The sequence below is a fragment of the Poecile atricapillus genome, chromosome 25, assembly GCF_030490865.1.
Source record: "Poecile atricapillus isolate bPoeAtr1 chromosome 25, bPoeAtr1.hap1, whole genome shotgun sequence".
NCBI classification, from domain to species: Eukaryota; Metazoa; Chordata; class Aves; order Passeriformes; family Paridae; genus Poecile; species Poecile atricapillus.
The window spans coordinates 6006177-6033564 of record NC_081273.1 but is presented as its reverse complement, the minus strand read 5'-3'; the positions used below and the strand labels follow the sequence as shown (position 1 = coordinate 6033564).

Sequence of the window (27388 nt, the reverse complement as noted above, 5' to 3'; positions counted from 1 at the left end):
TGGGATGTGCTGGATTCGTGGGACACTGCCAAGCACCCAGGCTTGGGCTCTTCTGAAACCAATAATCAACATCTCCCTGAAGTATTTAATTATTGGTTTGTTGCACGCCAGGTAATGAATCCGATTTTGGGGATGAACAATCTGCTCATCTGAGGTGTCAGATCACTGCTCCCTGCCACACCAGCACAGCTCTCAGCAAGGTGCCTTTATTTACAACACAGGTGAGTGAAAATGAAAACAGCCAGCCAGGGAACAGCCAGGGAACAGCCAGGGAACAGCCAGGGAATGTGGCTGGAACATTATAAAGCCATAAAAACACTCTACAAACAAACAGGCCAAGGCTTTGATTTGGGGATGGGTACATACTGTAACAGGACTGGTTAGACACTGTTAGAACTCCATGGGTTCCAGTTTTGGGGAACAGAGGGGAGCACTGGGATAGTGACAGTGGGAATGGGAATGGGGAGAGCTGCTGAACCCAGACAGAAAACTCTTCTCAACCCCCAAACCCTCCAAAAGCTGCAAGTGATGGATGTGCAAACCAGCCTGGCTGGTGAATGTTACCCCTAATAACAAACAGCACACCTTGCCCAGTTCTAACACTGTCCATCTAATGTAGAAAAGGATTCCAAGGATGTTTGTTGTACCAGCTGAGACCTCACTGCTCAGTCTTCCTTCTCAGGGAGGATTCTCAGGGAATAAACCCAGGGCAACACAAAGGCACGTTGTGGTTTCTAAGGTGCAGGAGTGCATCTGCTCAAACACCTCCCAGCCCTCGGTTCAGTCAGTCTTGGCACTTTCATCTTCCAGAGAAACTGTGCTCACATTCCGCAGGTGAGAAGATGAAGAAAAGTTCTTTGTTCATGGGGCAAGATCCTCCTGCTCTGCTTCACTGGAGGGAATTTACAACTCATATAAAGTCACCCTCTTTCCGTGCAAGACTTTCAGGTTGAGCAGAGGCAGCGTGGGGCGTCTGTAATCCAGCTTTGTTCTAACACCCCAAATTACAAGCTTTCACCAACTGCTTTGGAAGCACCTGAGAAGAAAGATTGTAAGAAAAACAAACATCCATTACTCAGGGTTATTGTCAAAAACCAAAATAATAGAGGCAACTGCTGACCTCAGAAACTGTGGGTAAAATTTATGCTGACACGCTTAAGCAAAGACAGGGAATATGAAAACAGTGCCAGTCTTCCTGCTGCAATTTTAAAACAATAAAGGTTAAAGTAATCAAAAAGCAGATTCAAAACTGACAAAAGGGAAGTAATTCATCCCTCTTCATCTACAAAGCAGGAATGCCATGGAAAGCAGCAACAATGGCTTTCCTACAAATGCTCCTTAACACCAGGGTGGAGAAATCTCTTGTACATTTAAGAGGCTGTGATTGTTCAGGGATTGTTCAGATCTCTCTGAAGGATCCTCAGCAGCAAAGTGTGACTGTGGCCTCAGACTGTTCATGGCAGGGAAATACCCGAGGGAATCTCTGTTGGAGAAGGTTTGGATGGGTACCTGCATTGTGCACACCAGGGAAGGTCTTTAATCTTCCAGTGGAATGGGCTCTTTCTCCTCCCCCATCTTCAGGCTCTCCTTTTCTTTACTGTTATAAAAATGGTGAAGAAAAGAGAGAAAAGAAGCCCAAATCAGTGTCACTCTGAGCAGCAGGATGTCCTGAGTCACACACAGCACAGCTGAGGTGAGATGCTGAGTGTGCCACCTGTGTGGTGACCACAGCTCAGGGGACAGGGTGGCCAGCTGCCCACCACCACAGCAGCTGCGTCCTTCTCTGAGCGAGGAGCCACTGAGAAGGGCAAGAGCCAAACGAGGACTCCAGAGCTTGTCCATCCTGGGGCTCTGTTCTGCCTGCACACAGCCAATTACCGCTAATTGGCTTGGCAGTTTTGCATTGCAGATGCTCAGAGCAGGGTCCGAGCCAATCGTTCAGAAAGGCTGTGGTGATAAAACTTGTCAAGCCCTCCCAGGAGCCTCCCCCTCCCTGCCCTGTCCTCACCGCTCCGTGTCTGCCACCTCCAGCCTCTTGTCTCGCGCTTTCCTGCGATGCTGCCGACAGATGATCACAGCTATCACCACGATGATCATCAGGACAGAGGCAGATCCGATGGCCACGGCCAGGAAATGGATTTCTGAGAAACTCACTGCACAGGGAGAGACACAGGAATGGAGCAGAGGGACACACGGGAGGAAGGAGGCTGGGATCCCATATCTGTGAATAAAACCTTTCCTCGGGCTCCTCCTTTTCCCTCATGCCTTCTACTGACAACCCCTTTTGTCCCATAATTTTCCCAGATGTGCAAGAAGGTCACTCTGGTTAAATCCACACAGCTCTGGGGGGTTTCTTGGCCTCTCACCTTTCTGCACAACCCGGAGTCGCACCTCCCCGATGGTGCCATAGACATCTGGCCAGTTTGTCACCTGGCAGGTGAAGGTCCCGTTGTCACTGGGCTGCAGGTTCCAGATGATGATGGAAACGTCGTTACGCTCGATGTTCCCATCCCAGGTGACTCTCTCTTTAAACCTTCCCGAGGGGGGCTTGTAGGGCTCCTTCAGGTAGTAAAATACCTATAAAAACCACAGAAACATCGAATGGCCTGGGTTGGAAGGCACCTGGAACATTCCTGAAGTCTTGTCAGGTGCAGGATGTCGCCTAAGACAGGGCTCGGCTGCGGTGTCAGCAGATCCAGCTTCAGAAAGCCACAAACATTTTAACCCTGACCACCCAAAATTAAACATGAGCGTGTTTTTTAGGCAGGGTTTATAAACAAAACGTGGATTAATCACTGCAAGTGACGAAGGTCCAAAGGGACTCGTGGGTTTTGGGTGTGTCTGTACCCAGGCACTGCTGGGGGCTGGGGCAGGGGGAGCCCTGAAACGGAGCACGGGGATCTCACTCACCGGCTCATGAGCGCTCAGGTCCTCGGGCTGGAAGTTCCAGCTCACTGAGAGCTGCTGGCTCACGGGGCTGCTGCTGGAAAAAGTGCATTTCAGCCGCTGGTTGGTCCCGTTCACGGCCACCACCTCCTTGGCGGTGTGAACCTCCACGGCTGCTGCCAGCCACAGCGCTGCAGGGCAAACACAGGGGGGAAATCACTGTCTGCGCTGAGCTCAGCACTGCTCTTATCAGCCTGAGCTCCCGGGAGCCTTATTGAGCTGGCAAGGGATAACCTGAGTGTCCCAGGCACATTCCAGTGGGCTGCTACTGCAGATTTATTCAGAAAAACCCTTCCAAACGGGACTGAAATCCACTCAGAAATTGCTATTTCCCATGCTGGAACTTCCCTTTAAACACCTTCTACTCAACCTCGTGTGCACCATGATGAAACTGCTCTCACTGATACATCCAGAGCCAGTTTTAGAGGCTTCATAGCCCAGCTGGGCAGCTGCAGATAAATTCAGTCAGGTTGGAGAATTGCAGAGAAAATCCTCAAGGTAAATGTGGATTTGTTTTTCCAAGAAACATCCCCACAACTGCTGCATTAAAAATAACTGAGCATTGCTCACTCGATGCTCCCCTGGAAGAGGCACAACCAGCAGGAGGGAGAGCAAGGAAATGAGAGAAGGAAAGTGAAAAATAAGAAAAATTAATGGTTTTCTGGTGAAGGAAATAGAAAATATCCATATCCTGTCACAGGAAGTTAACTCACCCCAGTGTGATTCACGAAAAAAAAAAAAAAGAAAGCTTATCTAGGGTTGTAAAATATAACTTCATAATAAAGACGTATTTGTAAATAATTTATGACTAAATACTTCCTTCCACATAATTCATTATCTCAAAGGGAAAATACTTGGAATGCCAAAACATGGAAGGTATTCGCACGTGGAAAACCTCACGGGCAGAGATCACGTGGGTCAAACACGGATTCGCTGCCAAATCTTTTCATTTTAAACTCCTTGAAAAGAACTAAGCGAGAAATAAGAGTAAAATACTTGTGGGTTGTTTTTTTTTTTTTTCCCCAAGGCAGATTACATCCGTGTGCTGACGCATTTGGGAAAGGAGGATGTGTTATTCTCAAAATCCAGGTGTTTTGATATAAACCACCGAAAATTCAAGTGGGTTTTTCGTGTCTGGAACCTTTGCCGTGTAAAGGATCTGAAGCCGGGGCTCCTGGACAATCCCAGACTGTTTAGGAACAAAGGTAGCAAGGAAATAAAAAAAAAAAAACAAACCGGCTGGGAGTAAAGTTCAGATTCCTGGCAGGAGAGAAAAAGGAAAGGTTGAAACCCGAGCAGAGGAGGAGATCAGAGGAGGAGATGGATGTTCTTCCGCTCCAATACACCAAAACCTGTTGGGGAAGAAACTCAAGCGCTTCGTGCCACTTCCAGCGAGCCCCGCAGGGAAAGAACCGCAGCAAGCACGGGGGGAATCCTCTGCCCTAGGGCCAGCTCAGGGGGTCAGGAGGAGGAGAGGGGACAGGGTTCCTTACCTGGGAGCTGCGCCCCAAGGACGAGCGCAGCGCCCAGCCAGGTGCGGCCGCGCATCGGGGACACCAGGCCGGGGCTGCAAGGACAGATCCGCCCCGGCTTCTCCGGGACCGGGTGAAGGATGAGTTTCTCAAAGTCTTCCCAGCACGACGGGAAAGATTCCTTGCCCCCAGCTCTGCCGGCGAGGGAAGGGGAGCGCTCGCCCTGCGCTCCTTGCCAAGGTGCGCCCAGCCCCGCTCACCTCTGCCGTAAATCAGCGAGATTCCCAAGGTAAGATTAATTTCTTCTCCCTCCCATATTCCCCTGTTCTTTTGTGTTGCAATCATTCCTCCTCCCAGCCGCCACCCGAAACCACTCCCCTCTTGTGGGAGGTAAAAGAACATTTGCCTGGAGGTGTTCATAGGTGGCTCGAAGGAATGAGAGCCATTCTCTCGACAAAAAAACCTGCAAACGACCCGAAAAAGAGCAGCCCAAAGCTGACCGGCGGTGGCCGCAGAGCGGGCCCTCATCTAGAGGATGGGAACGTCCCACCAAACACAGACACCTACCCCAAAATGATTGGAACGTTCCTTGGTTGCAGCCGAGGATTGGGAGCCTGGAGCTTGGGAAGTTTTTGGGAGAATCAAGCGGAAAATGGGTCCAGCCCGGCCGGCACCGCTGGGGAAACACCACGGTGCTCCACAAGGGAGGAATTCCGTGGGACACAGAATAATCTGCAGGCGGCACCTGGAAGTTGTGAGAGTGCGAAACCCATCGGAGCCTGTGTGTTGGCAAAATGAGGATGTTTGCATTCGAGGGCCATAAATCGCTGCCCGTGGCAGTGTTTGTGTTCGGTTCACGATCCTGTCCCAAGAAATCATCCCAGGTTACCGGTCTCACTTGCGGCTGGTGCCGATTTCCTTTGCAGGGGTGCAAGGGGAGAGTGTCCGAACCCCTGGGTGTTTGGGGAGCTCTCTTCAGCCATTTGGCCATGGAAAAACAGCTCTGAGGCTGCCAGCTCCCTGGATTGTCCCCAGAACAGGACAGGGAATCCTGTGTGTGCTACCACATCCCTGCTAACAGCTCCCGGACACCAAGGATCTCCATTTTCCTGGGAGTGATTTGGGCCCGTGTTAGCCCTTCATCACTTCATCTCCCCAGATTTCCTTTCACTTACTATTCCAGCATATTTTGTTCCCTTGCCACAGTGAATATTTATCACTCTGGGGCTTTGTTAAGGTTGTGTTTAAAATTTATCAGCCAATTTGCTGTAACTTCCTAATCCTGTTTCTGCCCAGGGCTGGGAGCAGCCCCTGTTCCCACCTTTGCCTGCAGACTTTTGCTAACCTTCATCTTCTTTCAAAACACGCGGACTCCCAACTTTTAAGAGAAGAACACGTCCCTGGCACACTCACCAGCAACCTAAACTCTGTGACGTTCCACTTGGAAACACAAATAAGGAAAAGAAAGCCCTGACGGCCAAAGAGAGCGCCCCAATAAAGGAAACGGGGCACAGCAACATTCCCTCTGTGTCCATGGCGAGGGCAGCAGAGCCTGGGGTGCCCTGGCCCGGTGCCACGGGGCTCAGTCCTGCCCCAAACCCGGCTGGGAGGGACCGGCCCCGGCGTGCGGCGCTGGCCGGGACAGGAGCCCCCTCTAGCGGGGCCAGGCCACTTCAGGGGAGCGCCCGAACCTCCCAAAAATGCTGCTGGGATATCTCCGGAGAGCCCGCGGAGAGGGGCTGAGCGCAGGGGATGCGCAGGGAGCGATGGCCCCGGTTCTGTGCCCGTGCAGCGGCTCTGGGGGCTGAGCTCTGGGTGATGCTCCTGTGTTCCCACCTGCCCGTGCCTGGAAGGGACCTGCAGGGAACATGGAGAGGGGCTGCTCGTCAGCAGCTGTGGAATAGAACAAGGGGGAATGGGTTCAGCCTGCCAGAGGGCAGGGATGGATGGGATATTGGGAAGGAATTGCTCCTGGGAGGGTGGGGAGCCCTGGCACAGGGTGCCCAGAGCCTCTGTGGCTGCCCCTGGATCCCTGGCAGTGCCCAAGGCCAGGCTGGATGGGGCTTGGAGCAGCCTGGGACAGTGGAAGGTGCTCATGGCAGGGATGGGATGGATTTTGTGGTCCCTTCCCACCCAACCCAGCCCTGATTCCACGTGAAGTCGTTTGCCACAGTTGGAACCTCTCAAACTCTCACTTTGAGAAGCTGTTGGGAAGGTCCTGATGGCAAATCTGATTCCAGCTCTTTTCTCTCTCCTGCTGCTCCCAGGGCAGCTCCAGGAGCTGTCCCGAGCCCTGCAGAGCAGAGCAGCCTCCCCTGGCTGCTGGTGACGTCCCATGAAGACATTTTGAAGCTCCGCACTTCCTGACCTGGACTTATTTCGCGTGTCTGGGTCTGCCTTGGCTGCTCTGGAAAGAGTGAGTCCCACAGCCCCTCTCGGGTCTGCAGCAATTCTGGGAAAAACAATCCAGAGCCTCTTTCTAGGAAAGCCACCGTGTTCTTTCCTGCCACAGCCACGCTGGTCTGATGTGGTGGAGAGGAGCAGCAGGAGGAACACGAGGATGAGGCTGGAGCAGTCCCTGTCCCTCCTGGGGCTGCTGCTGTGTGCAGGTGAGTCCCCAAACCTCAGGCAGCTGGGTCGGAGCTCGGTGCAGAGCGAACCGTAAAGGTTCCGCACTCTTCATTTTGGTTTTATCCTTTATCTGAGCACTCCTCTTAAAGCGTTTTGCGATCCCGGGTAAATAACGTGAGGCTTGGCGGGGTCTCAGGGTGTGGTGGCAGCTCCCACCCGAGCTTTGGGATGCCCCGCTGGTTTAGGATGAAGAGCAGAGCACCCATAAAGGCTCTAAAGGAGCCAGTAATGAGGAGAGATAAGCGTGCAAGGTAATCCACTCAGAGTTGTTACAATAAAACTAGAACTGCTCTGCCAAACTGCTGCAAATACCCATGTTAGTGAAGGTAGAAAATGTGGTTTATCAGTGGCCAGTTCTTTTTTCGGGTTTAAATTCATCTGTGTAAAATAAAAAAGCATCGGGTCACCTTCTCTCCAGCCAAGTCCTCTGTCTGTGGAATTCAAACCTGCAATCATTAACTTGGGTTACTTTTTGCAGGAAGACAAATGTCTTTAAAGGAAATCACAGATCTGATTCACAGCTCCTAAAAACTCTTTCTCCAGAGCTTTCCACGGAGCAAGCTGTTTCCTACAAGGCAGAAAATCCACACACATAAACTGTTTTACAGCGTTAAATCAACATCAGGGTCCCACTCTGCAGCGAGTTCTCTTGCAGAGGACAGAGGTTCTTAGCAGGGTTTTCCAGCAGTGCTTGCTCCATGACAATAAAGCAGAATTTTGGGTTTTACCTCTTGCAATAACAACCCTTTTTCCGAGCTGTGTCGGAAAATGATTCAGGTTTCCATTCTGCATTAAGCTGCGTTAAAAATGGCTTCCAAGTTCAGAACAACATCCTGTCTCACCACCAGAATATTTCTGATGCCTTCAGCACGAATGTAGGACTAGAAACATCTCTTTCAAGCAGCTGAGTTCAGAAATAATGTCCTGGCAGTAGGAAAGGTGTGTGATATCTGAAGCTCAATTACTTAATATTTCTTATTCATTTCTTTGCAGTTGGCACCACAGCTCAACAGGGTAAGTGTATTTTTCCACCACCCTTAACTATTTATCATGTTAAAACCCCCAAATATGCCTCAAAAGTGAGGACTAAGAGTCAAACAGAAATATCTGAATTTTGTAAATATTGCAGGATAGAAATAGTCACTGTTCATTTACTGGCAGTAATCTTACTGATTGGAGAAATTGGTCCCTAATTATCAACAGTGTTGGGCATTTCCAACAAGACCAAGCAGTGAGGCAATGGTGGGATGATTTTTTAACACTCTTTATTTTCTGTTTTGCAGATGAAGAACTGGAGGGTAAGTGAATTTTACTGCATTCTGTAGTATTTAGTGGGATGCAAAGACTGTAGATGACTGAAAAAACAGTAGAAATATTTGAGTTTTGCCTTTGGTTTCCCTTCTCATTGGTGTTTCTTCCCAAGAGGAGTTCCTGGTGGAGATTTCTGGCACCACGGTGACAATCACGTGTCCCTTTGAGGACGAGGGCATCCGGTGGGACCTGTCTGGGAGAACAGAGGACACCACGGAGAGGAAGTTTGTTATAAAGGATCATGACAGCACTCCTGCCAACCTGAGCTGCTCCTCGGGTAATAAGAAGCGCCAGCTGTACCTGAATGCCAGAGGTGAGCGCGGAGCCCTGACCCTGCACATGCCAATGGCAGATTTTGGGAGCTGACACTTGGTTTGCAGTGTTGGGGTGGGTGAGTGTGGTGCTGCCAGGGCCATTCCCTCTGTGTGGGCAGTGAAAGAGTCCCAGAGCCGTTTTTTGGCAGAAGGAATCTCCCTTTTCCTCTCAGTTTGCCCTTTTCCCCTTCCCAGCCGCCTGTAGCCCTGTGCCAGCGCTCAGGTGAGTGGGACCTGGGCTCTCCCTGGCTCTGAGCATCTCCCCACCCTCATCCCCTGCAGTGTGTGCCAACTGCGAGGAGCTGGACGCCCTGACCGTGGCAGGGATCATCACTGCAGACCTCCTCACCACCCTGGGGGTGCTGATCCTGGTCTATTACTTCAGCAAAGGCAGGAAGGGACGAGCCAGCTCTGGTGGGGACAGTCGACCACGAGGTGAGAGCCATTCTAGATGTCCCTTCTCCCTGTGCCAGCCTCGGGGCACCCAGTGAAACCCTCCTCCCCAGGGCATGACGGGGCATCCTCTGCTCCCCATGAGCTCCCAGTCAGTGCTCCTGATTCCCCTGTGTACCCTCCAGGCTGGAGATGTGCAGGGATGGGAGTGGATGCTGTGCCAAAGCCATTTCCCAGGCCCTCGTGCTGGAGCCAACCCTCCAGCTCCTGGCAGCAGCTGCCTCTTCAAGAGCTGGGAATAAATCCATGGGAGTTTCTCCATGGTGTGCCTGGCCCTGGGATCAGCCTGGAGGTTCCTCATGGCAGGAATCCCCAAGGATTCACCCTCTCTGTGCCTCTGTTTCAGGCCAGAAGATGCAGCGTCCTCCCCCTGTCCCAAACCCGGACTATGAGGTGAGGATTGTCCCTGAGCTTTCCATCCCTGCTGGCTGGGGAGGGATAGCCAGGGCTGGGGCTGATAGCCAGGTCATTTATCCTTGAAGAAACATCCAGTCAAGCTCCAAGGTTTTGTGGCAGTGGAGAAAAAAGGGTGGTGAGGGTGCAGGCCCTGCTCCTGGTGCTGCCACAGGGATTTCTCTGGCAGCAGAACTGCAGCTCCCTGTGCACTGCCCCTGCTCTGTTGTGCTTTTCTCCACGAACTGTGAGGATTCCTGAACCGAGATCTCTGCTGTTCCCACAGCCCATCAGGAAAGGCCAGCGGGAGGTGTATGCAGGCCTGGGGCCCAGAGGCATCTGAAATTCCCAGGGATGACAGGCTGGAAGCCAGCAGCACTGGGGCCAAACGCTTCTGCCCAGCTTGTTCCCAGCTCTCTGCAGCTCTGCTGAAGCTCTGGCATTTTGGGATAAGCCAGGTGGCCACCGGACAGGGCTGTGTTTGGGTTTGCCATCAGGGAACAGAAATGAGCACACTGGCAAGAGATTTCATTCTCATTAAAGGACTGCAGGCTCACCAGTGGCTCCTGGTCTCCTTTTCCCCTCACACTTCTCTCTGCTCCAGTTCAATTTCTGCCCTGAGTGCCTCCACTTGTTTCTGGTGGTTCCCTGGGCTGTGAGCAGATCCTTCTCAGGGGGATTTGCCTCTGACCTCGTCCTGTTCTCCCCTTCACAGCCCGACCTCCATTTGCCAGCGCGGCAGAGTCAGGCAGTAAAACCCCCAAAGGGCCCAGCAGCAATGGCACAGGCGAAGCAGGGCCCCTGGGTTCTTTTGATGCCTGTTTCAGGTCGAGCCAGCCCCGTTTCTGCCCCTGAGCAGAGGAAGCAGCAGCGAGCAGGGCTGGGGGTGGTTGGGCTGCAGGAGGGGAGGTGAAGCCCAGCAGCACCAGGATGTGGTTCAGAGGCACAGCTGGGCTCCTTTGCCACAACAGGCCCTGCACCCCGAGCAGGAAGATGGGGAGATACACACAGCACCAACCCCCAGCAGCTCCAAAACCACCCAGGGCCACCTTCTCACCTTCTGCAAGCCAGAGCTGCTGCACAGACGCCTGCTCAGCCCACCAGCAGGCTCTGGGTGTACAGGGCCTAAATTTTGCTTCCAAAACCCCCTAAATTTTGCTACACCCCGGTGCTTCTACCACCATTTTTGGGTTACATCAATGTACAATTGCCCCAGTGTTCGCCCCAGCCAGTGCCATCCCACACATTCCTGATTCTCAGCAGGATCAGCACCCCTGCAGTGGCAACAGCTCTGCCCCTGTGCTTACCTGCACCAGGACAATGTTTCTTTGTCCTTCCAAGGCTGAGGTGATGCTGGCTGGCCCTGTCTGGGCTCTGTGTCCTGTTTTGGGGGCTCAGACCACATGAGCTGTGCCTGCATGGGGCTGGGGAGTGGAGACCTGGCCTTGCCAGTGACCAAATCCCATCCCACGTGCAGGGACCAAATCCCATCCCATGTGCACCTCCCCAGGGACCAAATCCCATCCCATGTGCACCTTCCAAGACACCAGATCCCATCCCATGGGTGCCTTCCCCGGACCTGGACACAACAGATGGAGCAGGGAGGCTGTGGGGCAGGCTCATCTTTAATGGCAGGAATGTAGAAGTGCAAGGAATGAGCACAGGGCTGCAAGCAGCCCACCCTGGAGGGACCTCCAAGCAAAACCAGCTCGTTGATGAAGGCAGTCTCAGAGGCTCAGAGTTTTCTCACTTCACTTGCGGGCACGGGTGGGAGCCAGCCGGCTGTACTGCTCATCCTCCCGCTCTCTGAGGGGCTGGGAGGAGGAAAAAAAGGGCAGATGAGCCAAAACTGTACCTGCCCAGCCCTGGGAGGGCGAGCTGGATCAGCCTTTGGCAAGATTCTCTCCACACTGAGATGCTGAAGGTGTCCCCACACACACAGGGGTGTCCCCACACTCACCTGGTAGAGCTCATTGGCGATCAGGTTCTGCCTGTCAGAAGCTGAAGGAAGAGAGAAGCTCAAGGTCAGGGATCAGGGGAGCCATGGGCAGTGTGGGGAACATTTACACACAAACCCAAGAGCTGGCTGCAGCCCCTGGGTGCCACACACAGCTCCCAGAGGTGCCAGGCCCAGCGCTCAGGTCTCTGCCACCCCTCACCTCGTGACGTGTGTCCCCTGTCGTGGCCAGTGATGCAGTACACGGCCACTGCCAGGAACAGCGTGGCCACGACATCCGCGATGACGATGCCCGAGATGGTGGGAGCGTCCACCTCGATGCAGTTCTGGCACACTGGAAGCCCAAAAGGACGTGGACATTGAGGGCAGGGGCACACCCAGAGTGCTCAGCCAGCTCTGCCAGTCCAACAGAGAGCAGCTGGCTTTGCTGTGTGACCCAGGGCAGGGCCACAGAAGCAGGTCAGGGCACTAAATAAGGCTGCAGAGCTGTCATGGTGCCACCACACGCAAAGGAACCCGCAGCAAACCGGTGGAGACACTCCCAGATGAGGAAAAATTCCCTCAAGACTCGGCTTGGGTGAAAACCTCGAGCAGTTCTGGCTCTGGAAAAGCAGATGTGCAACACTTACTGCGATAGTGCACCTGGAGGCTTTTCCTTTGGCCCCCCGTTTCACACACGTAGAGGCCTCTGGGGTCATCATAAACCGCGCTCAGGTCCAGCTGTGCTTCGTGCCCAACAGTGCTCCCATCTTTCCACCAGGTGATGTTCTTGTTGCCTTGGCCTCGCACACATTCCAGGAACACCTTCCCGCTGAATTCCTTCACGTATATCTGCCCTGTGGAAGGAGAAGAGAGCAGAGAGCTTCACCCCTGAGTTACTGACAGCAGTGCAGAGCTCAGAGCTCCTTCACGGGGATGAAGCATCACATCAGGCTGTCCCAAAAAAACCCTGGGCAAAGCAGGCTCCGCCATCCTTGTTGCACTGGTTCCTTTTTCCCCATCGACATCCCAAACCTCCCCTGCTGGGAAACCTCACCCAGCCTTGGGGCTCCATCCCAGCGCCCTCCCAGCACATCCAGGGACCACAGCGAGCATCCGGCCGCTGGCCCGACACCTGCGGACTCACCTCGGACCCCCCAGCTGGCCACGGCCAGCCCGGCCAGCAGTGCCCAGGCACTCGGGACCTTTCCCCTGGTCATGGCACGGCGGTGCTGGCTCTGTCCCCGCTCGCAGGACGTGGGGAAAGCCGCTCACCACGCGGCACCGCCCGCCCGGGGCTGCCCCAGGCACCGGATGCCGGGGGCTGATCCTCCCTCCCCGGCAGCCGGGGATGGATGGAGGGGGGGCTCTGAGCCTGCCTGCTCACCCCAGAACAGCCTGACAGCCGTGGGAGGACAGGGAGGATGTGGCGGGCTGAGGTTCGGGTCCTCCGGCAGCCAGGGACCCTCTGCAGCCAGGGGCTTCCAGCAGCCACGGACCCGCAAGCGACAAGGACCGCCAGGTCCCTGCACAGCCACAGAACCCAGCAGCATCCGCAGGTGTCCCGGCACCCATGGAGCCCCCCCGGCACCCATGGAGCCCCCCGGCATCCAGAGACTCCTGCAGCAGCTAGGGAACCCCCAGAATTTCCATGTCCCCCTGCAGTCACTTGTCCCCCATAGCCACGGCCCCGGCACCCACTGGTGTCCTCTGCTAGCCATAAACCTTCAGCACCCACTGCTGCTGGGTCCCCGTGTCCCCAAACCCTCGGTCCCCGATCCCCCCCGGCATTCCCGTGTCCCCAAACCCTCGGTCCCCGATCCCCCCCCGGTTCCGGCTGTCCCCCCGCAGCCTCGAACCCGGGTCCCCCGCTCTTGCTCCGCGCCGCGGTCCCGTGTCCCTCGCGGCCGCCGTAGGGCGCGCAGCGATGGCGGCGCGGGAGGGTTCGCTGGTGGCGGCCGTGCTGGCGCGCTCGGGCCGGCTGGACAAGGAGCATCTGGGAGCCCGAGTGGGGCGCCTCTCCCGCCGCGTCGAGGAGCTCAAGGCAAGGGACGGCAGCGGCGGAGGGACGGGGAACGGAGGGGGCGCGGGGAGAGACGCGGGGCCGGCGCTGCGGTGCAGCCGGTCAGGACTGGGTGCCCAGCCCTGGCTCAGCTCGAGTGTCCAGCCCTGCTTTGGACCGGGTGTGCAGCCCAGGTCAGCTGGATCAGGGTGCCCAGCCCTGGTTCAGCCCCAGGAGCCCAGCCCAGATCAGCTGGATCAGGGTACCCAGCCCTGGTTCTGCCCCAGGAGCCCAGCCCTGCTCCATCCCGGCTGCCCCGGCCCTGTCCCTCTGCCCCCGGGGTGACGCTGTCCTGCTGCTCGCTGTCCTCAGGGAGAGGTGTGCACCATGATCAACAAGAAGTACAGCGAGTTCCTGCCCAGCATGCAGAGCGCAGAGGACCTGGTGGCACAGGTGGAGGGGCTGGCCAACAACATCGACTCGCTCAAGGCGGGCATCGAGAACGAGGTGACTCCCAGGGGACATTCTGCTCCATTTCATCCCAAACCCGGAGTGATTCTGTGACTAAGATCCCTGGGTGCTGTCAGCCCTAAAGAATGCCTTGTGGTGGCACCAGGGTGTACATTAGGAGCTGCCATTAAGGGATTGTCACTCATGTGGGTTGAAAAGTTTGTCACACTGTCCTTCAGAGAGAGGGACCAGCCTTGGCTGTGGCAGGGGGTGTAACACAGGAATAAAAGGATGGAGTTTTTTTATTCCTCACCAAATTGTTCTATGAGCGGAAATAAATGATAAATGAAATTTAAGAAGAGCTAACAAATGCTGTCAATGAACTGAAAAATGTCATTAATTTAGGTTCAGCGAGATCTAAACGTTGCTGTTGCTGAGTTCACAGAGCTGAAGCAGCAGCTGGAGAGGGACACGCTGGTCCTGAGCATCCTGAAAAAGCTTCAGGAGGTGAGGAGGGGGAGCAAAAGCATCCTGCTCCTCAGTGTGAGACATTATTCTGTTTTGGATAGTGCCTGTGGCTGACAGGTTTGGGTGAGGGCAGAGCTGCAGTGACCCCTGCGTGTGCTTGGCCTTTGCAGATTGATTCCTCTATCAAGGAGTGCAGCTCTGCCCTGCTGGAGGAGCAGTACGTGGCAGCAGCTCAGCAGCTGGAGAAGGTACCAGTGAGCCCTTGGCAGTGGTGCTGGATGCACTGAGTCAGTTCCAGAGGATGCTTTGGCTCAGGGCTCAGGGCTGTGTTTGCTCTCCCCCACCAGGCACGGAGCAGCCTCAGGAGCCTGGAGTCCCGCAGGGGCTTTGAGCTGAAGATCCTGAAGGCCCTGGGCACGGAGCTCACGGTGCAGACACAGAACTTGATCTACCATCTCAGGCAGGAGTGGCAGAAGCTCATTGTGTGGAAGCTTCCCCCTTCCAAAGGTGCTCACAGGGTTTTTTTTTTCACCTTTCTGCCCTACTGAAGTGCCTGTTTTTACCTGCAGGGTGGGACGTGCAGTAAAACTGTTGGGCTGAGGGGGTTGAGCGAGCTCCTGCTCTGGGGAGGGGTAGATCTTTGCCTCTCTGTGACCCTGTGACAGCCCTGGGTGTGGTTTGTGTGCAGGAAGCAGCAGCCTGGAGGCCGTGGTGCTGTCAGAGCTGCACTTGCACACGCTGCTGCCTCAGGACGAGGACACTGCTGTCCCACCCGTGGCTGCTGTGCTGCAGGCCTTGGCTGTCCTGGGAGAGCTGCACTCCAGGCTCAAAGATTTTGGTAAGACAGACCCCAGAAACAGCCCCAGTAGCTCAGGGGGATAGCTGAGGCTTTTTTAACATGGATAGTGAGATCCACTTCACTCCAGCAGGACAATGGAAAACTTCTTCCTCTCCTGGCTGGTGTTTCGCAGTGAGGTGAATGCTGTAGCTCTTATTAATAGGAAAATATTTATCCCATTATCTACCTGTAATTATTTCTCCTTTCCTGACAATTCAGGGTTCATTTTGATCTATGACTGTGTGGTTTCATAGCCTGATGCTTGAAGAGTTTTACCTCATTGGTAATTCCCTGGTAGAGCTGATGAAGGGATTATTCCTTCCACTTCTTGCAGTCTCCAAATCCAGAATAGTCAGGGCTGGACCTCCCTGGAGCAATCTGCTATTGGAAAACCTCTGTTTTTCCCTTTCCTCAGGCCAGTTGTTGCTGCAGTATATCCTGAAGCCGCTGATCTCACACCCATCTCTGGAGCCAGTCCCAGAGGAGCAGCCAGATGTGTTCATCCTGAGGTTCAGGTCCCAGGAGCTTGTCTTGAACGAGTCCTCTCCTATGGAGGTGTTTGACAAGATCAAGCTGGTTTTTGAAGTTCTGCACAAACACCTGCTAAGTAGGTAGTTCCTCTCTTTGGGAATTATTGTGAGCAGTACATTGTTCATTTAATGAGTGTTCTCTGGAATTTTGATTGTTAGTCAGCATTATGTGCAAGGAAAATGGAGGGAAGGCTTTTGAGCTGATGGAGGGTCTGGCCCAGGAAGCAGCTGTATTAAAATCTGTTTTTCTTCTCTGGGATGCAGATGTGCCTCTGGAGCAGCCTGGGGAAGGCAGAAAGGAAGGCAGAGTCACCCTGGCAGAGCTGCTGGGGGAGCTCATCTGGGAGGAGCTCTCAGACTGCCTCATCCACAACTGCCTGGTGGACTCCATCCCAACCAACAGCAGCAAACTGGAGCAGTACAAAGAGGTGGGTCCCAAAAACCTCCTCAGGTTTGAGCACAGAGCCCAGGCACTCCAGTGGGATGGCACTGCAGTGGTTCATGCCCTCCAAAACCTCGTTCATCCTTTGCTTTTGGCTTTTCTACCCAATTTTACTTTGTTCCCTGACTTTAGGGGACTGTGCTAACAAACATCTGCTCTCCTCAGGTGATTGAATCCACAGAGGAATTTGAGAAAGCCCTGAAGAAGATGCAGTTTTTGAAGGAAGACACGACTGCCTTGCTGAAATACGCCTGCAATGTCGATTCCCACTTTGCCAACAAGAAGTGCCAGGATGTGATCATGGCAGCCAGGAACCTGATGACCTCAGAAATACACAACACTGTGAAGGTGACTGGGGATGCCTCACACAGTTTTTCCATCTGGAAAACAGTCTAAATATTTTTTAATAGTGCGGCAGTATTGTGTTTAACTTGAGTCTTCAATCTCTGCCATCAGTGCTTTTTAATCTTGGCAGATTCTCCTTTCTGAGCTGTAAATTTTTTTACCCCCTCTCTTGTTTTCCGTTAGATCACACCTGATTCCAGCCTAGCCCTCCCAGAGCTCCCTGATCCTGGGTCAGGAGACCACCTAAAAATGCAGAGACCCTCCAGCCTCCTGCAGAGTGGGACAGTGAATTTGGGGAGTGAGAGCAGGCTGAGCCCGTTCACCCTGTGCCTGCCCACCTGCCGCATCAGCTCCTCGGTGCAGCAGCTCGTGGAGCTGGCCTATCACACCCTGCTGGAGGCCACAGCCAGCACAGATCTCTGGTAGGAATTATTTGGTATTATTAGTTATCATTATTTGTCAAATCCATATTGATTTATTTATTTATAACTTGTGTGTCAGCCTCTAGCAACACCAAACATCTGGTAATAGATTAAAAGAACTTTAAAGGATACAAAAGGCCAAAAAATTAGACTCAGTTGTTAGTCTTGTTTTGGCTGGAGGATGTATCCCTGGGTTTGGGCAGGAGACTGACACGCTGCAGGCTGGTCCTTCAGGTTCAGCAGCCCTTGGAGTTCAGGTTTTTAGAAAAGTCAGTTGTTTAGAAAAATCAAAGCCATCTCCTCTTCCCAAAACCAAGTGCTGGCCTCACTGTGAGCAGAGTTCTTGCTGACTTTGTGCCAATGAAAGCAGAGAGCTCCAGCCCTGCAGTTGGCAGGGCTCTTGGGGAAAAACAAACAGAATCCACACAAACTTAACTTTAACAAGCACAGATCACAGCCATGAAGCAGGAGAGTTGCCCAGGTAACAGCTGCCCTCAAGGGGCAGAGAGAGGGCTGAGTGTTCCTGCACACCTGGAGGGGCAGGGACAGTGTCCCCTTTGTTCTGGGCTTTCACGTGTCTCCCTTCCACACCGAACCTCAAGGTCACCACAGCCTTTGTGACTTTTCCAGAGTGTTGACAGTGCTGTCATTGATCCTGACAATCCCCTCTTTGTGCCAGTGCTTCTGCTCATAAAACCTTGTTGTGGGGCAGGTTGAGGGTCAGCTGTGAACAGGACATTAATGCCAGGCTGACATGAGCCCTCCTTCCCTTGTAGCTGTGTGCAGCTCTTCGACTGTGTCAGGAACATCTTCCAGCTCTTCTACGAGGTGGTGCCCACGTACCACAGGTGAGTTCTGAGGGGCAATACTCCTGTTGCAACAGTCCCACCTCTCCACTACAAGTGGAACTCCAGCAGCAAAAATCAACTATTCAATCTCTTCTTAAACCATACCTGTGCAAAGCAGGTGCTTGAGAGTTTCTGTGTTGTCAGTCTTCTTATCAAGGGTCTGGGTGAAGTTCTCACACAGCTGTGTTTGTTTCCAGCCATGTAGCTTTGACCTCAGATCTGATGCACAGGTTTTTCATGATGTTTTTCCTGTGAAAAAAAAGAACAGCAATGAAGATGGAAAGTTCACAAGCCTGACAGAGAACTTCTCTCCCTTTTCCTCACTGTGACTTTGCTCTAATAAATTTACTCCTGTTTGAAAGTCCATGGCTGGAAACAGTGTGGGATAATATGGATGCTGAAAGCAAGCAGGGAGCACAGAGCCTGTGTGAAGCCAAGTCACATAACTTTCTTAAACTGGCCTGAGGAAGTGTGGCCTGAGGAATTTTAAGGAGGAATCCAAGCAGTCCTTGGAGAAGGACAACTTTTGCAGGTGCTATTTGGATCCTTGTTGTTTTCTTGCAAGAAACAGTCAAGGGGTGTAGTTTTCAATTGTCCAGTAGTAGTGATGTGTTGGTTTAATGACCAATGAGAGTTTTACCTCTCAGACCTTATTGGAACTGTCTATAAAAGAAGATCTGGAATAATAAAACTTGCTCTCTTGTGACACTCTGATAGAGAGTCTGTATTTTACTGCTTCATGTTCCTAATACAGTGCAACAGGATAACACAGGGTTCAAATGGCATTTCAGACTCTTTTCCTGCCAGTTCCTGTGAGGATGTGAGAGGTCAAATGTTTTTACTGTGATGTCAGCCGGGCCTTGCCAGCACCATCTGCTGACAGACCGTGCGTTTCTCTAGGATAGACACGACCACTTTTTTTACCAGAACCAGCTGTAAATAAACCCATTTCTTCCTTTTCCCTTCTTTCTGGGCCAGGGAGAACCTGCAGAAGCTGCCCCAGCTGGCTGCCATCCACCACAACAACTGCATGTACATCGCCCACCACCTGCTCACCCTGGGCCACCAGTTCCGCTTCCGCAGCACCAGCGTGCTCAGCAACGGGGCTGCCACCTTCGTGGACCTGGTGCCTGGCATAAGGAGGCTGGGTAACTCCCCACCTTCCCCTCTTGAAATGTGTTTGTGGATCATGTGGGAATTCACCCTGGCAGTTGCTGCTGAATGGTTTCGTGGAGGTGTGGCTGCTCACTCAGTGCCAGCAGTGGATTGGTATTTTTTCGACAAGAGGCAAAAACATTTCCTGAATTAGGAAGTTTTGGCTCTTTGAAACCTCTATTTTCTTAGTCCCAAGAACAGTTCAGTATCCAGCAAGATGTAGCACTGTGTTTTGGGATCTGCTGCTCTGTCTTTTTCATTTGTTATTCTACAGAAATAAATTCAGAGATAAGTTTGTGTGAGCTGGCAGGAGTCGTCCACAATTCATTCTCCTACTCTGCTTTTTTCCCAGCAGTGTTGTAGCAACGCAAGCTGCACAAGAGCTCACTGGTTAAACTGGCTCTGGGAGACTGTTTGGAGACTGGAAACTTGATTAAAAATAAAACATTGTAGCAAGTTCATTATTCAGCACTTAGAGTCATAAATAGGCAGAGCAGATTTCATAATTGCTTAATTGCTTCTCTCTGCTTGTTTTGCTCCTAAAGGGATAGAGTGTTTTCTGGCCCAGATGCGAGTGCAGAAGGGAGAAATCCTGGAGAGGCTCTCGAGTGCCAGGAATTTTTCCAACATGGATGACGAGGAGAATTACTGTGCAGCAAATAAAGCCATAAAGCAGGTAAGGAAGGCAGAGAAAGAACATCCCAGTGCCTGCAGGTATCCTGGGGAGGGTCCAGTGTGTCATCTCAGCCCTGGCAGCTGTGGAACTGCTAAAACATCTATTTTCTGATGTGATGGTTTGTGTTTTTTTGTCCTGGGCTGTGTCTTTAGCAGGATTGCTCCGTGGTTTCTGCCCATTTGTACTCACCTGACCCCCTGGTGCCTTTCCCAGGGTTGTGTCTGGTGTCACACTCAGCTGTTGCCTTGCAGGTGCTGCACCAGCTGAGGAGGCTGGGCATGGTGTGGCAGGATGTGCTCCCTGTGAACGTGTACTGCAAGGCCATGGGGGCCTTACTGAACACAGCCCTGGCAGAGATTGTCACCAGGATTGCTGCCCTGGAGGTAACAGCCATGGGGGGTGCTGGGGACAGCATTTGTCACCTCCAGAAGCTCTTCCCAAAATCCCAGTTCAGGGGAGAGCAGTTCATTCACACAGAAATTATAATCATGTGTCCATGGGAAATGTTCACAATCCCAATTTTTCATTTGACTTGGCACTCTGAAAATAAATCTCACTTCTCTCTGTTGATGTTTTCACCCTTCCAGGATATCTCTGCAGAGGATGCAGACAGGCTGTACTCACTCTGCAGGATCATGGTGGAGGAGGGACCCCAAGTTTTCACCCCTCTGCTTGAAGAAGACAAAAATAAGAAGTACCAAGAGGAAGTTCCAGTCTATGTGCAGAAGTGGATGACATTCAAGGAGCTGATGATCATCCTGCAGGCCAACCTCCAAGAAATTGTGGATCAGTAGGTGTTCTCCTCTCCAGCTGCTTCTCCAGACCTGTGCCAGGGAGCTGGAGCTCAGAGGAAAGGCAGGAGCTGCTAACAGGGGTCAGGACCAGCTCCTGGCACAGGTCCTTGGAGGCTTGTTTGGGGTGCCATTTCTGGGCAGCTTGGTGACATAAACTCTCCCTGTCTCCCATGCAGGTGGGCAGATGGCAAGGGGCCTCTGGCAGAGGAGTTTTCAGCAGCTGAGGTGAAGAGTCTGATCCGAGCCTTGTTCCAGAACACAGAGAGGAGAGCAGCAGCCCTGGCCAAGATCAAGTGACTCCAGTTTACACCTGCCTCTTGTGGCACAGCAAGAGCAAACTGACACTTGCAAACATTTTTTTTTTATTTCATCTTTCTTGTACTGGTCTGAAAAACTTTGGGACTGGGGAGGTGCTTCCTGGAGCTTGGCTGGGGGGAAGGAGCATTTCCTGGCTCGGTGTTTGTGTAACCTCATCTCAGGCTGAGCGTTTGCAGTGCTCAGCTGGGACTCTTCTATGCAGTTCTACATCAGGGGACCTGCAGCCCCTCTGTGACCTCTTCTGTCCCTCAAACCATACGTGGAGCCCACAGACTTGGAGAGCTTTTGATATCCCTCCAAGAAGTGCCAAACTTTCCCACCCCAGCTTCCCCTGAGGAGCAGACCTCAAGGGAGAGACACTTTAGAGAGGGATGTGGGGGAAGGAGATCCTGTGCTGAATGAACAGGTCACAGGATTTCTCACAAGTATGAAAATTCTCTTATTTTTCATAGAAAATATCTTCAAACTGATTTAGAACCTTCCAATGTCACTTTCCCAACTGTAGAAGCCAGTTCAGCTCCTTCCTTTAGGTTTCTCTTGGGTGTGACCTGTGTAACTCTGGTGTCTTTCTGCTGTTCTGTTTTCTGTCCTTCAGGAATGCTGAGAGAAATGTAAACCAAAATAAAAAGGGAATGAAAGGTGCACTCACAGCATGAAGTCACAAAAGGCTATGTTTGACACTTGGGTTATTGTACATTTATTTTAATTGAAAAACTCAGAGCATTCACTGAACTTAGCCCAGAGACCAAGGTGCTGCACACGTGGAGCAAAGTCCTTCCTACCCTGTAGTGCTTAGAAGAGTTTCAGTCACAGAGTTTAATGTTTTATTCTGTTGTCTCCTTGTCATTGGCACTTTTGTCCCACTCCTGTTCCCATTTCCAGGCATTTCTACAGGGGCTGAGGCTTTCGTGTCACTGCAGTCCTTGCAGAACCCCTCTGTTTTTGTTTTTCCCCCTCTGAGTGTTCCCAGAACACTGACATCTCATGGGATCCCCTACCCCTTCAAACACAGTCATCCAAAAAACCTATTTTGAAAAACACTTCTCCCCTGTTGATTGTTCACAGAATTGTAATTTGCTATTTTCTTTAATAAACTATTTATACTGAGCACATCTGGGAGTCTGTTTGGGTTACAGAGAGACGGGAGGAGCCAGTCCTGGGCTGTTCTTCACTTGTGGGAAGGGCAGTGTTGCTGTGTGGAGTCTGTCCTTGCCTGATTTCTAGGGGATCTAATAAAATCAATAAAAAAGGAAACGAAAAAAGCCATCAGTACCAGAAGAGAGGTTGTCCTAAAGGGACCCTGGGATTTGTCTGGGCACAGAGCTGGGCTTACCTGGGTGACCTGGTGGATCCAGGGCAGCAGCTGAGCCACGTTGGTGTAGACCCCGGGGTGGTTGGGCTCAGCGCAGCCCCGGCCCCAGCTGACAATTCCCACCAGGCGCCACATGGCTCCATCCCAGCACACCAGCGGGCCCCCGCTGTCCCCCTGCGGGGCAGATCCGGGAATCTCAGCCTTCTTCGGCTCCCTGGGCTCCTCCAGTGCCACCCCTTGCCCGGTGCCACCCCCGAGCCCCGTCCCACCTGGCCCTGAGCTCTCCGGGTGTGAAGCTCAGGGCAGCCCGTGTCCCCCCGGGTGTCCCGGGGTGGCTGCAGGCACCCCCAGGTGTGTCCCCCTGCTCCCAGCCCTACCTGGCAGGCGTCCACACGGCCCTGCAGGTGTCCTGCACAGAGCATCCTGGCCGTCAGCTCACCCCTGTACCCGCAGGAGCTGTTGCACCTCCGGGTGCCGATCAGGGGCACCAGAGCCTCCTTCAGCGTCCCGGCCACCTGTGCTGGGGACAGGGACAGAGACAGGGACAGCGAAGGGAGCGGGAGGGGACAGCGGGGGAAGGTGACTGCATTAAGGGATGCATGCAGGCCCTCCGGAGCAGGGCTGGGATGAAGGCAGGGCGAGCAGTGAATGGACAGCCCGGGCAGGGCAGGGGGAGGCTCGGGGACAGCTCACCTTGGCCAGGGGTGGTGTAGCCCCAGCCCGACACCCAGCACTGCGTGCCCGGCAGCAGGTCCTGCGGGGACGGCGGCAGGCACACGGCTCGGATGGCACCTGCGGGGACAGGGACAGCTCCGAGGGGACAGCTCCGGCAGGGAGCTCAGCCTGGCTCGGTGATGGGTCCGGGAGCTCTGGGCACGCTGTACCCCCCGTGCCAGCCTGCGTGCCCTGGGGACAGGCTGGACGGGGTTTGGAGGTGTCCCTGCCACGCTGGGGTGGAACTGGGTGAGCTTTAAGGTCCCTTCCAACCCAAACCGTGCTGGGATTCTGGTTCTGCCACAGCTGCCCTGGAGCGGCTCAGAAGAGGCTGGGGTTGGGAAGCTTTTCCCTGTGGGATAGGATAGAAAACTCCACGGGAGGACACGGCAGAACCAGGCAAAACCGGGACAGCACTGGGCAGCACCGGGCAGAACCGGGCAGAACCGGGACAGCACTGGGCAGCACCGGGCAGCACCGGGCAGCACCGGGACTCTGACCTGAGAAATTGAGGGGCACTTGGAGCCTCATCAGGGCGATGTCGTAGTCGAGGCTGCTCTCGTTGTAGAGCGGGTGCGGAACGATGTCCCGGACGGGCACCCCCGCCTCGGGCTTCAGTGAGCCCTGGGTGACAATGCCCGCAAAAACCTGCCAGGCTGGGGCTGGGAGCTGCCTGCAACCGAGCCAGACCGGAATGCAGGGCAACCAGCACCGAGTGTGGGCTAGCAGCGGGCACAGGGAACAGGGACGGGCACAGGGAGCCCAGGGATGGAGCACAGGGAGCCCGGGGTACCTGTGCACACAGTGAGCTGCTGTGAGGATCCACTCGGGGGCCAGCACGGAGCCCCCACAGCGGTGCTGGGAGCCCTGGCACACACTGACCTGCCAGGGCCAGCGCCCAGGGGACACGTCTGTGCCCCCCACCACCCTCAGGGCCCCCGCCTGCAGCCCACACTCTGTAAGGAACAGGGGGAGAGGCTCCAGCTGCAGCCCTTCCTGCTGGAGGGCGAGGGGAGCAGGGGAAGAGGGCGGAAAAAAGCCTCTGCATCCAGGCAGAGATCCTGGGGACTCAGGAGAGGAGGGAATCACTCACCTGAGCACTGCAGAGCCACAATTCGACCGGACTGGCAGCTGCTCCTGTGTGGGAGCAGGGCTCTGGTCAGAATAAACTTCAGCCAAGATCCCTGGGGAGCTCCAGGGCGGCTGCAGCCGTTCCCAAGGGAGGTTTGTTGTGCAGCACCCGCACATCTCTGTGCCTGAGCCTGAGAAAAGGCTCCAGCAAACCCTGCTCGCCCCGGAGCTGCCCTTACCTGACCTGCCACGTGTCCTCCAGGCTGCCCTCCTGCCCGGGTGTCACCTGCAGGAACTGCTGCCCAGCACCCACCGGGACATCGGCCAGCTTCACCCCCTTCTGCCGGGTCACGCTGCAGGAGCAAGAGGAGATGTCCCGGGAAGGGGTCAGGAGCAGGACCCTGCTGTGGGAGCGGCACAGTCCCACAGCTCTGGCAGCTGGGAATGAGCTTTTGGCTGGAAGGGCCCTCTGGAGCTGCTCCTGCAGTTTCCCCAGGGAATGGTGAGACCTGGCTCTGCTGCCCCGACAAACCCCCAGCCCTCAGACAGTTTGTGCCACGAACACCCCCCGGAAAGGGCAGCAGCTGTGCCGTGCCCACCTGAGGTACCCGAGCTGCTGGCACAGCCGGGTGCCCAGGGAGGGATCCCAGGGCCCGTGGCACACCAGGAGCCAGCCGGGATGTGCTTCCAGCCGTGCTTCCAGCAAGGAATTCGCTGTGCTGATCCTGAAAGACACTAAAGCCAAGCTGTGCAGGGTCATGCACAGCCTGAGAAGGAAAAAACCCACCCTAAACACAAGGAAAAAAAACACTTGATGAATTAGAAACTCTAAATGAGCCCAGTGAGAGGGGTCACAGACAAAGGAGTCGTGAAGGAGTTGCCTTTGCTGTGGGATCCCTCTGTGCAATAAAGCTGCGGTGCTGAGGGGTTCAGCAGGACTAAAGAGAAAAGCAAAACTGTAAAATGCAGCAGATATCGATTTCTAAAGAGCCTCTTCTCTGCCCTTGCCATGCCTGGCTCCCCTCTCCCCACCGCTGTGACATCAATCAAAGGTGCAAACCTGTGCTGGGAGCCCCCCGGACCACGGGCTCTTCCTCCTCACCATCATCACACGCTGGGATCGCATCCAAATCCTGCTCCTGGGGGGGACCCTGCCCTGCCTGGGGCTCCTTCACGTGCTTCACTTCAGGAGACAGAGAAGGTGCCAAGGCTGGGCTGACACAGCCTGGCAGCACCCAAAGGTGGCCAGAACTGGGGACAGTCCTGCCCACTGCAAGAGGTGAGTGAACCTCTCCAGGAGCACAGCTGTGCCCCACCCCAAGCCAGGGCTGAGCAGGGAGCCCCCATCGCTCCCAGCCTGCTGCTGGCACCCCAAACCGGCTCTCAGGGCTGTCCTGGGGGGACACTGACCGAGCAGCCACGTCCCAGCCGCTGTCCCTGCCAGCAGCCCGGCCACCCCCAGCAGCAGGAGCAGCCTCCTGACACTGCAGAGAGCCCCAAAGGACACCTGAGCAGGACCTGCAAGGGAGGCAGAGAGGCTCAGCGTGGCTGCTGTGGCTCTCCCAGCTCTCCCAAGCCCCTGCTGAAGCCCCTGGCAGGTCGTGCACTGATTTCCAGGGCTCACCTGCTCCTTCCCTGCAGGAGGGGCTGGGCTAAGCCATGGACTCTGCCAGAGCTCAGCACCCAGAGCTCAGCACCCAGAGCCCACCCTGCTCCCGAGGGCCACGAGCAGCTCACCCACCGTGCCCTGGGCAGGGCTGTGTCCCCGCTGCTCCCCTCCTGGGCTCGGCCATCCCGGGGCTGTGCGCGGCATCCTCGGCGTGCTGCAGGCTCTGGGGACACTGCTGGGCACAGGAGCAGAGCCCAGAGCAGCTCAGGGCCAGGGCTGGGTCCCCGGGAAGGGAATGAGCTGTGGGATCCCCGCTCACCATGGCAGGAGGAGCGGAGCCAGCTCAGGTCCCCAGCAGCCAGCTCAGGTTCCTGTGCGTGCGCTGAAGGCACTCCCTGTCCCCAGACCCCCCTTCTCCTGCTGCCAGGGCTGGGCTGGTGGCTCAGCTCCCCCTCCATGCCCCAGGTGTCCCAAGGGACGCTGCTGTCCCTCCCTGGGGCTGCCAGAGCAGCAGCTGTGGGGCTGCCTCAGCCCCCAGAGCATCTCCCACCTGCTGCCCCCTTGCCCCTCCCGTTCCCTGCCACATGAGAAGCCCCAGGAGCTGCTGAGGGGGCTGCAGCTCCAGCCAGCCCTGACAGCAGCGGGCTCCGACTCCTTTGGGGATCAAAACTTCCTAAAGTGGGGGAAAAAAATCAGCGAAAAGCCTGGAGCGGCTTTTTACCATCCCTGCATCTCCAGCCGAGCTGGGACAGGTGAAGGACAGCTGAGAACTGTCCCACATCACTCAGGGAATCCTCCCCACCTCCCCAGGAGCTGGATTTTGCCTCTCTGGAGCACTCAGGGAGCAGCAGAGGTCTGGCAGCCACTCTCAGCTGGCCCCTGATTCTCCAGGTAATTTCTTGTTGCTGAAAGAGGAGTTTCAAACCCGTGGCTGGGCTGTGTTGGGGCAGGAGATGATTTTTCAGAGCTCTGGTGGAACAGAAATCCCTTGGGCTGCTGCATCATCCTCCTCTGCCCCAGTCCCCAAAACCAAGAGCAGCTGAACAGGCTGGAAGAGCTGTCCCATGGAATAAAAGCTTTTTTTCCATACTTCTCCATCCCTGGCAGACACAGCTGGTGGCTCCGTGCTCCAAGCACCAATGAATTTTTAATGTTAAACTCTCATGAATGTTTCATGACCTGTCCTGCAGGTTCAGGGTGAGGGTTTGTGCTCTCTCTGAGCAACACCCGGTGTGTTGTGGCACAAACCCACCCTGTGCCGGGCAGCTGCTGTGAAAACGGGGGGGTTTGGGGTCGGTTTGGATTTTTTTCTCCAAGCCCCCTGTCCCAGTTAGACTTTAGGCCAGAAAGGCTGCAAATATCCCCCAAATATCCACCCTGGCTCAGCGTCTGACCCTTTCCTGAGCCTGCGATGCTCCCTGTGGCTCTGGAGCATCCTGGGGAGGACTGTAGATGGTGCTGGAGCACCAGTGGGAAGGGAGGGAAGAGCCCAGGCCCGGAATCCAGCCCGAGCATCCTCTGACAGCTCCTCTGGGCACCGAGGAGGGGAGGGACTCACCAGGCTGCTCCTCCCAGCCCGGGGCCGCTGCTGGACCCGTTCAGGTCGTCTCCCCTCCCAGAATCTGCCAGAAACTCAGAGATAATTTGCTGGGTAATGATTATGGAGTCGGGAAGGCAATTTCAGGAAAACTGGTTTCTCCCTGGCAGGAATTGGATGGAGGCAGTGCCGCAGCCTGATACAGTAATTTGTTTAAAAGGCAGCTGGCACCGTGTGAAGCAGAGACAATTTCGAGGCAATTCCCTGCAGGGATGGTGCCAACCTCGCCGGAATGGGCACATCGCTCCTCTCCTGCCTCAGAGGAGCCGGGGGAAATGTCCTGACCCCACTGGTGCCGTGACTGTGGTGGGGACACCTCGGTGCTCGCCCTGAGCAGGGCA

At 54.6% G+C, this 27388-nt stretch overlaps 5 protein-coding genes across 5 annotated transcripts; 2 read left to right on the top strand and 3 right to left on the bottom strand.

The window, feature by feature from the left end:
• Nucleotides 1-169: 169 nt before the first annotated feature.
• Nucleotides 170-4773, bottom strand: MPZL2 (myelin protein zero like 2). Its single transcript, XM_058856990.1, has 6 exons — nucleotides 4440-4773; nucleotides 2911-3077; nucleotides 2367-2577; nucleotides 2009-2153; nucleotides 1510-1597; nucleotides 170-1036 (listed from the first exon to the last, which is right to left on the bottom strand). The coding sequence occupies exons 1-5, from the start codon at nucleotides 4492-4494 to the stop codon at nucleotides 1537-1539; spliced, it is 639 nt and encodes a 212-aa protein (XP_058712973.1). The 5' UTR covers nucleotides 4495-4773; the 3' UTR covers nucleotides 170-1036; nucleotides 1510-1536.
• Nucleotides 4774-6767: 1994 nt separating this feature from the next.
• LOC131588262 (T-cell surface glycoprotein CD3 epsilon chain) lies at nucleotides 6768-10094 on the top strand. The gene is made up of 7 exons (XM_058856996.1): nucleotides 6768-7027; nucleotides 8043-8063; nucleotides 8333-8347; nucleotides 8473-8673; nucleotides 8957-9109; nucleotides 9474-9520; nucleotides 9807-10094. The coding sequence occupies exons 1-7, from the start codon at nucleotides 6979-6981 to the stop codon at nucleotides 9861-9863; spliced, it is 543 nt and encodes a 180-aa protein (XP_058712979.1). The 5' UTR covers nucleotides 6768-6978; the 3' UTR covers nucleotides 9864-10094.
• Nucleotides 10095-11136: 1042 nt separating this feature from the next.
• LOC131588320 (T-cell surface glycoprotein CD3 gamma chain-like) lies at nucleotides 11137-12989 on the bottom strand. The gene is made up of 5 exons (XM_058857106.1): nucleotides 12604-12989; nucleotides 12107-12313; nucleotides 11680-11811; nucleotides 11481-11521; nucleotides 11137-11334 (listed from the first exon to the last, which is right to left on the bottom strand). The coding sequence occupies exons 1-5, from the start codon at nucleotides 12674-12676 to the stop codon at nucleotides 11272-11274; spliced, it is 516 nt and encodes a 171-aa protein (XP_058713089.1). The 5' UTR covers nucleotides 12677-12989; the 3' UTR covers nucleotides 11137-11271.
• A 353-nt stretch (nucleotides 12990-13342) lies between these two features.
• ZW10 (zw10 kinetochore protein) lies at nucleotides 13343-21848 on the top strand. The gene is made up of 16 exons (XM_058857105.1): nucleotides 13343-13500; nucleotides 13831-13965; nucleotides 14314-14415; nucleotides 14547-14624; nucleotides 14724-14883; nucleotides 15065-15214; nucleotides 15630-15821; nucleotides 16009-16172; nucleotides 16352-16534; nucleotides 16715-16953; nucleotides 17730-17801; nucleotides 18780-18949; nucleotides 19502-19632; nucleotides 19884-20015; nucleotides 20220-20422; nucleotides 20603-21848. Exons 1-16 carry the CDS (start codon nucleotides 13384-13386, stop codon nucleotides 20721-20723), a joined length of 2349 nt encoding a protein of 782 aa, XP_058713088.1. The 5' UTR covers nucleotides 13343-13383; the 3' UTR covers nucleotides 20724-21848.
• TMPRSS5 (transmembrane serine protease 5) lies at nucleotides 21835-24601 on the bottom strand. The gene is made up of 9 exons (XM_058856851.1): nucleotides 24441-24601; nucleotides 24081-24194; nucleotides 23864-23907; nucleotides 23564-23726; nucleotides 23271-23443; nucleotides 22750-22848; nucleotides 22434-22576; nucleotides 22078-22230; nucleotides 21835-21973 (listed from the first exon to the last, which is right to left on the bottom strand). Exons 1-9 carry the CDS (start codon nucleotides 24599-24601, stop codon nucleotides 21965-21967), a joined length of 1059 nt encoding a protein of 352 aa, XP_058712834.1. The 3' UTR covers nucleotides 21835-21964.
• Nucleotides 24602-27388: the final 2787 nt, after the last annotated feature.